The following is a 9,936-nucleotide window of genomic DNA, read 5'->3' as shown; positions in this document are numbered from 1 at the left end:
TTTAGGCAAAAATGTAATGGCCACATTGTAGTTTTGCAAAGTAAACTATTAAGTCTCACAGTTTACATGGAATGAAACAGTGGAGAAATGGAGACATGCAAGGGATGGGAGGGGGTAAAATGGAAGAGAAAGAAGGAAAGCCATGGGAACAAGGAAAGTCTCTCTATCTATTGTCAGACACCTCAATCTCGTTTGGGGTGGCCACAAACAAATCGCCTCCAAGTCGCCCTTGGAGTGAGAAAGGGCAAATGAAATAGACAGATTAGAGACTGGAAATAAAATAGACAGAGAGATCTGAGAGAAAGGAAAAGAAAGACAGCTATCGCTGAGAGAGGAAATAAGAAAAAAACAGATAACAGAGGATGTGAGAAGGGAGAAAAAGGTAAGAGGGGAAGAACAGAGGCAAAGAAAGGGAGAGGGAAAGAAAAGGGAAGAATGAAGGGAAAAGAAGGTAATGCTAATAGGATGAAATTCCCTACAATCCTGTTAATACACTGATGTGTATGGTAATGGAACCTTGACCGAATACCTCATTACTATACTTTAGGAATATGAGCGATAACGATCATTCTTACTGACAGACTTAATAATTTGAAGGAAGAACTGTACACATCATGAAAGATCTGTGTACTGTACAGTAGCAGAATTTCAAATACATACAGTTTAACTTAGCCAATTTTTACTATACTCGATTCACTTTAACTAGCAATAAAACACCCATCTCTCCATCCTGAATTTTAAGCTGTAGCTGTACAGTAGGTTAATGCTCAAATATGGTGCCGGTTACAAAGAATTTTCTTGTTAATGACGCAAAGCTGTAATATTTTCTTATTTTGCCAATGATCTATGGGAAACAAGCTGCAAATGTTCAAAAAGCTCCACTTAGTTAAAATGAATTAAACATAGTGACTACTACTATATTAACAGCATCAAATTCCTTAACATAGGACTGGGTATGATCATGAGTTAAGACTATACTGAAGAAACCATGGAACCGGCCATAACTCTATGACACACAGTAAAACCATAATTATCAATCCTCCCAGAACGATGACGTCTTTTGTTGATTCTCATTGCTCTCTTACAGTTAGTTCTATTTAGTTTCAGTAAAACTCTTCAATATGGATGGGCTAGATACTGTATTCATTAATTCATAAATGAGAGGATTTCTTTATTTGGTTAAAGTCATCTATATGCAGCAAAAATGAATTTAATTAAGATGTCACTGTACTAAGAGGAGTAATTTAATTATGCTCGGTTACCTCCACAAACCATGGTGTCAATAAACCTTCACTCCGAGTGCCTGCACAAGTAAACTGTAAGTTTAATTCACTTAATGCTTAGAAAATGTTAATTACACACCATTGTGTTAATACAAACTTTCATTATATCACTTCACAGCACAAAACCTTAAAATAACTAATAATATACCACAGAGAGTGTCATTAAGGGACGTATGCTTAAGACTTAAAGTTGTGGAAGTGAAGGCAAACCACTAATTTATGATGGCCACTTACGTAAAGCTTATGGTTACGGAGAGAGGGGAAGGGGAAAGGAAGACTGATGATGAGATAGAGGGATGGGTTAAAGAGGTATATGAGAGAGGGGGGTGTAAGCTGGAAGGAGGACAGTGAAATGGCAGGGGGCTTGGTGACATGGAGGCGATCTGTTTGTGGGCACCCAGTACGGGATTCATGCATCTGGCTACAGATTGACAGATTATAAGTGTAACCGGTATAAGTGACCAGCCTACAACCCACATCACAAAGTGCAGTTAGTAACAATACTGTGAGATCATACACGTTCTATCTTTATCCTGTGCTGCAGAAATTATCATTAAAAAATTTTGGGCTCACTTTCCCCTCCATGATTTAAGTTTTATCCACATGACCCTCACACCACTAAATCACCCCCCACCAAAATTAAATATGTGTGCTGTACCCAATGACTGTTCATTACTGATGTTATTTATTATTCACTTTAACCATCTGGGTATAAATTACCTATGGTGCACTTTATTTTGGCTAATGACTGTGAATGACAAACAACTTTAATATAGTGCAGATAAATGCAGTTCATCAGGGGAAAAAAAAAAATCATGATTAAAATATGGGCTGGAACACAAAACTCTGTACAGTATTTCACGTCAGCTTACAATGGAAGATTATACACATCATCATCATCATATATCACAATGATGATGAATAAAATTGTCTGTGATTAGCTGGAATGAAATAAGAAGCTCTTTATAAAGCCAAAACATTAGCCAAAGGCTTAAATTTCCGAAATAAACTAATTCCAACTGCCACACAGGTGCTAAGATTATCCTAAGTCACTCTACTTTCACTTGATACATGTGATGGAGATTTGTTATTCTTTTAACACTGCAAAGACTTCATTAACGAATCTAGAAATCACATGCTCTAAATTATCACAGAGGTAGATAAGCTAATAATAATAATCCATCCATCTATCCATCATCCAATCCTACATTGCCCCATGAGGAGTGTAGGAGCCCAGGGCTAGGCCAGTTGGTACTGACATGTAAGATGACAGCAACCAGCCTCACTCATCCCCAAGTGGCATTACGTGAGCAATACACCCTAACCTCCCCTTGGATATAAACCTTCACCAGCTCAATCAAATTGGAGTGCTGTAATTACCCACTAAACCACCACGCGCCATAATTTGATTATACGGTTACCACCCAGCGTAGTAAATGGTTTCCTGGTGTACAGGAAACCATTTGGCTTGTCACTCAGTGTTGAGTTACCCACAGGCAGAAGGAAGAGGAAAGAATGAATGAAAGACAGATAGAAGAGGGAGTGTAAAGTGACCCATAGGCAGAAGGACGAGGAAAGAATGAAGTAAAGAATGACAGAAGTGGAAGAAAAGAAGGGAAAGGAAAGGACAGATACCTGAGAGCAGTACTACATCAAGTGAGTGGATGCTGAGTGCCCCCACCTACCACAAAAATAGCAATAATAATAATAATAATAATAATAACAACAACAATAATTCATCATTCATTCATCATCTAATTCAGTGTAACTCCATGAGGAGCATAGGAAATAACAATAACTAACACACTGATAACAATAATATTACCAGTACTGTAATAATGATCATACAATAATAATAATAATAATAATAATAATAATAACAATAATAATGGTAGGTGCAGGTGCTCATAATCCACTCACTCGATGTAGTAATGCTCTTGGGTGACCGTCCTTTCCTCTCTTCCTTCCATTTTTCATCCCTTCCTTTTCTGCCTTTCTTTCCTTCACTCTTTCCTCTTCTTTCAGTCTATCAGTGACTCTACACTGAGTGACAAGATACATGGTTTCCTAATCATTTACTATGCTGGATGGTAACCATATAACTAAATAATGACACCTGGTGGTTTAGTGGGTAATTAAGGTGCTCCAATCAGACTGAGCTGATGCAGGTTATATCTTAGGGGTGGTTGGGGTTTATTGCACAGGTAATGCTATTCAAGGATGGTCACTCTCATCTTAAATGCCAGGACCAACTTGCCTAGCCCCGGGCTCCTATGCTTCTCATAGGGCAACATAGGATTACATGAATAATGAATGAAATGAATAATAATATTAATAATAACAATAATCATAATAATAATCAGCTCTTTTTCTCAAAAGTGTCAGTTCTTCAGCAAGGAAAAAATAAAGTATATATATAAAGAAATATCTTAATTAAATTCACAATTTACAAATTACCGTAGTATCTTTTGCACTGGGCACTCTGCTGGTAGTGTTCCATGGATCATATTTATTAGGCTATTCTTATTTCTGGATCCTACCCACAGTAGTGATAAAATGGAAAATTTAGTTATGATGATCATGAGGGAAATCAGGTTAGAATCATGATAATGACAGGAACTGGGTTAGAAAGATGATGATGATGATGATGATGATGATAATGTAAGATGATAATGATGATGAAATAATACCAGGGTGAAAGATGCCAATTACATTTAAGTAGCTGCAATACAATGCAAAGGACCACTGGGCTTTCTACTGACATTGCAAGGTATGCTAACTGTCGATGCAATACGAACTATTAGGAAACAGTCACATTATGTACACTAAACCTCTCACACACAAACACAAACACACACACACACACACACACACACACACACAATTTTCAAAGCAAATGACAAGACAATTGCACATTATATGCACCCTCATCCAAGGACAAACTATTGTTACAAGATGCAGTCATGGCAAGACAGATGCAGAATAAACACACATACACAAAGCATCCATAAACACATCATACCAATACAGCAGTTAATATACAAAATTTATATGCACCCTCTGAGCTAACCCAAGGACACATTGTCACTACGAGATGCACTCACGGCAAGACAGAATTCACAATAAAACTGCTTGCTTTTGCTTGTACTTATTGGCTTGTATAGGTGGGATTGTTTAACCTATGAGAAATAACAAAGACAACAAGAATCATACCACAGTAGCCACAAGAAATGATGTCATAAGTACTGATACTGACCCATTTAACTATGATTAAGTTATTTTCAATTTATTCTTGTTACTGCCTGATATGTGTAAAAGGTGTTAGTCAGTATGTCTAGAAGAAAAAAAGAATGAAAGAAAAAAAAAAAAGGCTCCAAATCTATCAACACGCACACAGAAAAAGATTAATTTTTCTTTGAACAGAGACATCACTCAAAAATAAAAAGTCCTGAGTGCAGACACAAATGGATATTTGGACACAACAATGAACAATGCAACAAACTGATCGATGCACAGAAAGAAATCAAGGTTTCTTTTAGGCATAAATATTATTTGCACTGCACACATCTGAACTGAGTAAATTCCTAACCACTCATCTTGCTCTTGCTTTGCAATATGACCTTTTTTCAAGTTATTCAAGTCACTACCAGATGATTTTATATACTCAGATAAAATCATTTGGAGAATGCCAGAATAAATTTTATAGGTATCACTGTATTTAGAGGGTTCAGACATGGAATTCATTATATTCTTTTCCCCATCAGATGATACTATTTGCTTGAATAAAATCTGAATGGAGAAAAAATAAAATACGAACACATTGTCTACATTCATGTGATTAACACACAATAAATAAACTGGATATGCAAACATGAAAAATAAATGCAGCCATAAACAAATGTTAATTAACCCCATGAATCCAGTAATGGATTATTTATTCTATTCTTCTTTTATCCACACAATTTTCTTCACCTCAGGATAGCCTTTACAAAATGACAGGGTTAGATATATCCTCCATCAACCCTGTCACTGCCTAAAGTCCTTCCTGGGTTAAACAGAATCATGTGATAGTTAGCACAAAGAGAATGAATAAACACACCACTTGATTTATGAGGGTTGTAATCACTTATTTCCAGATACACTAAACTCTCAATGATCCGGAGTAATTCAGACAAGCCCTACGCTGGATAATGCATAGTTCCCCCAATCGGCTTAAAATTTGGCGCAGAGACGGATATTGCAGGGCTCTTACTAACTGCCAATGGTTGCGAGCCATTCGGCTCCTAAGGTTTCAGATTTACAAGCCAAATAAATTTTTAGTAGCCAAACTGACTACGAGCCGAAATATTTTACAAGCAATAACTATATTTATTTACACATTGTGATGATTAGAATCATATAATGAGGTTTTAAACATTCACAATGACAACAAGGAAAGACTTAATAATCGATCACAAAGTGTGTTGTTCATTTAAGTGAGATTTATTTTGTAGTTTACTCCTTGCCAAAGTGGATGTATTTTCTCCTTGCCAAAAAGTGACTTGCATGTAAAATATGTTCGCCGATGGGAAAAAATACTCGCATCTGCGAGCTATGGCTCGCCAAACATGAGCCCTGTATTGCGGTATAATCCATCTATGCCCTCTACCTTAAAAACTTTCCCCCGAGCATAAGACGAAAATCAAGTATAAAATACAATAAAGTACTGTATCTTGAAAGGATATCGTACACAAACAAAAATTCTTCCCAGACATCAAGCAATACCAGTACCCCAATCATCATATGGCTAGGTGGCAGACTTCTATGAAGTTTGCCAAATCATTATAGGCTTTAATAACTGGTGAAAGCCCTCGTGTTTAATTCATTCAGGATCTCGACTAGGTCCATAAGAGACATCATATATCTGCTACATGCAAGATTATTTACATACCCAAACAATAAATAATAGACGGTGCTCTAAATACAGTTCTAAACACTGTATATGGGCAAAGTATTAGTTACAAGTACTGTACACCATGTAATGAATAAATTTTTATGCTAACTAACTAAACTCATAATCTTTTCATATTTCAAAACAGACACCAAAGAAACAGTCGCATAACAGGAAGAGAATGAACTTAGTCTTAACCTGAAAAAATAAAATATTAGGTCTTTTTATATTAACTAAAATATTTCATCACATTTCAAGACACATTGCTAAACAAAAACTGCATAAACGAAATGAAAAACTTAACTGATTTCTAAACTGAAAAAGGAAGGTTTAGATATTAAGAATTTCAAAATATAACAAAAGCTACACAAAAATGTCAAATAATATGCTACAACACAGACTAAAAAAAAAAAAAAAAAAGGAACAACAATTTAGCTTTTTATAACCTATAAAAATAGGTTTACTGTAGTTATTAGTAATCAGACACAAGGACTTGCATAGTGTAACACTCAGGACTTCAAAAATTAAATCTACTGTTAAATATACAAAACATAAATACTCTGAGAAAAATAATCTACTAGCCAACAAAAATAATCCCTCAAATGTTAGGAGTTTCTCTCTATACACCATTTGTACATTACCCAGAGAGGTATGGTATAAATAATTTTGTCTTCATCACAGTTACAAAAATTAATAAATGAAACTAACGTTACCTCTCTCAAGAACTGTGTGTGTCCTGTTTACTACTACTATTATTACTCTTATTACTGCTACTGTGTTTACCATTACAGCTACCACTACTGTTACTACTGCTACTACTATTACCGGTGCTTGTGTAAATAAATATTATGTCCTCATCTGTCCCATAGCTTCGTCGCGCCACATCCAACTTTCCAAAAGTGATGGAGCAAATACGGCTCTTGAAGGATGGGTTCCGGTAGTACACGTGCCCTTTCACCGTATCATAGCCAACCAAAAGGACATAATGGCCCTGGTATGGAGGGGAGCATGGTAGACAGGAGCGTAGGTGAGGGACAGCCCGGGCACATCGAAGACAGGCCAAAAGGTGAGCATTTGTGAGGAGAATGATGGGGCCATACTGACGCAGGTGGGAGAGGAGGTCGGGGATGCTGGCTGCCCCCTGCTCCACCACAACTCCCCTCTGCTCAGCCTCCTGGAATCTATCAAGAACTCTCTGGGTGTCCTGCGAGGAGAAGTGGTGGTCCAATGGTTAGCAAGGTGATCTGCTGTCAGAACAGACAAAAATTCAATCCAAGGGTGGGGCATGGAACAGTCTGATTACTGTATCTGATCTCTGTTAAAACAATGTTTAGCTACTGATCTTTCACATGACTTACTAACACCGAAAAAAGCACCCCTGCTAATACCATCAAACCAGTCTTGAATGAGACTGCCCTAGCAAATACCAGTACTGTACCAATGGTGGTTACTAGTGCTAAAGTGGTGACATGCGGGAGGACTGATGTGCCTTAAGAATGGGTTGCCAAGCCTGTGCCTATAGTTGAAAACACAAAAAACAAACAAACCGACAAATACAATATAAAAATACATATAATATGAAATAATATATTAAAGAACAGTCATCTGTATGTGAGACCAAGGCTGACCTTGTGTAAGACATGGTCATAAAATCGTTCAGAGGAGAAACCAAGGTCAACCCCGAGAGTGATGGTGAGGTAGCGGTGCTTCACTCCAAACCGCTGCAGAAGGTATGCTAGGTCAATACTCCATGTGCTGTGGAAGTACAAAAGAATTCATTGTCAACATAATGTTAAGTGTGAAAATAACAAGAGGCTCCTGTATAAATTTTAACTCTTTACATCCAAAAAAATATCTTCAATTTCACTCTTCCTATCCTCAGATAATTATATTCAGCTCAGGAGGGATTTTTCTAATTCAAGGAATTAGATACAGACTTCATTAACTTCTTGGATGCTCTCCTAGACTCAACAGTGAGTTTAATCACAATAATAATTGAAAAATATGTCATTAGACTGAAGGACTTTAAGTTGAGTGTACATAGCTAATTATAATGATTCTGAAACTGCCTCAAATTTTTCAAGGTGAACAAACTGCAGTCTCCATAGCACCTGCCGAAATCCTCATCCTGACAGAGGCTACAGAGAGGTTTGGTGACCTCTGTCATGGCCAGTGGTGGGAGGACTATCATAATGCATTAAATATACTCCTTATCATCATCATTACCATCATCATCATCATTAGCCATCTGACCATTTTTCCCAGTCATCATACAGTAAGTTACGGTACATACGCTTAACACAACATACAGTAGGGTACACAAAATACACCAAACACATTAAATCCATAGTTACATCAGCATCCATACCTCTTGTCAAATCCTTCCTCCTGGCATATGCTATAGAGTGCGTCGGAGAACTCTGCCCTGACTTGCAGAGGAAGAACCATCATGATACATGCCAAGCCACAGTCCCAGGTGTGCCGCTGCTGTACGTGATCCACCTCTAGCATCACACTCTCCATTGCCTGCATTCCGCCCATCCTCACCATGGCACTAGAAAGGAGGTGACAGCAGAGTGGTAATAGTAATAATAATAATAATTATAATAATAATAATAATAAACTACCATACCATACCACACCCAAATGAATCCAAATTACTCCAAATAATCAATAAAAATCTAAATGAACCTAATTAAATACCCAAATGAAGGGGGGAGGGAAAAAGTATGAATCTAAATACTTACCTGTATGAACCTCTATAAATGAGAAAACACCTAAATTCACATAAACAAATATCCAAATGAATACAAATAATGGAGAAAAAACCCAAATGAACACAAATAAAGGGAAAAACACCCAAATGAACACAAATGAAGGATAAAACACTAAAATGAACATATATATAAATTCCCAAATGAACATAAATAATAAGGAAAAAATCTAAATGATTATAAATATCCAAATGAACACAAATACTGTAAAACTGAAAATACCTTCATGAATATCAATACACAAATGATCACAAATAATAAGGGAAAATATCTAAATGATCATAAATATCCAAGTGAACAAAACTATAGTTGAAAAAACCCAAATGAATATAAATTAATATCCAAATGAAGACAAAGAAAGGTGAAAACATCTAAAATTCAAAGATGAGTTTCCTTCTTTACTTTGAATTCAGCTGTCTTTTCCAGTATCCATATAATTTTAATTCACCATTATCCATAACTAATTTTCAGCAGGCTTGGCTAAGTAGTGATGTAACTTTGGCACTGATAAAGATTTTCATGGATTACTTACAATGAAGACTCATTTACCTGACTCTACTATTTCTTCACGGCACCTACTTCTCAAACTACACATACTGATGAAATGTGAATGCAAGTAACGACCTAAATACCATTAATTGAAGGCTTACCTACTGACCTGATAAGAGGGAGGAGAAAATAGTAAATACTGTAGCAAGGCCAGTCTTGGTCTAGGGAAGTTCTATATATTTTACTTATAATTCAAATCAAACCAGAAGTACTTCCATAGCCTAGGTCTGTATTAGCTACTTGAATAGTTGAACTCATACGGACTAATTTGTTACCAAATTCTAATAAAAAAGACGACCAAATCAATTGGAGATTACTTGAGCTATGCGGTAATATATCTTGATATCAGGTCATTACGTTTTTTACCCTTATTTGATGTTTTTTATAAAAACTAATGAGC

At 36.4% G+C, this 9,936-nt stretch overlaps 1 protein-coding gene across 1 annotated transcript; it reads right to left on the bottom strand.

The window, feature by feature from the left end:
* Window positions 1-6,406: 6,406 nt before the first annotated feature.
* On the bottom strand, window positions 6,407-8,754 carry LOC145399784 (protein GUCD1). Its single transcript, XM_080272332.1, has 4 exons — window positions 8,582-8,754; window positions 7,842-7,968; window positions 6,997-7,417; window positions 6,407-6,411 (listed from the first exon to the last, which is right to left on the bottom strand). The coding sequence occupies exons 1-4, from the start codon at window positions 8,752-8,754 to the stop codon at window positions 6,407-6,409; spliced, it is 726 nt and encodes a 241-aa protein (XP_080128458.1).
* Between the last annotated feature and the right edge of the window lie 1,182 nt (window positions 8,755-9,936).

This window comes from Coenobita brevimanus, chromosome 50 (genome assembly GCF_032717465.1).
Source record: "Coenobita brevimanus isolate Jiangsu-jjx chromosome 50, ASM3271746v2, whole genome shotgun sequence".
NCBI lineage: Eukaryota > Metazoa > Arthropoda > Malacostraca > Decapoda > Coenobitidae > Coenobita > Coenobita brevimanus.
Note: the sequence above shows the minus strand (reverse complement) of the source record. Positions and strands in the feature narration are given on the sequence as shown.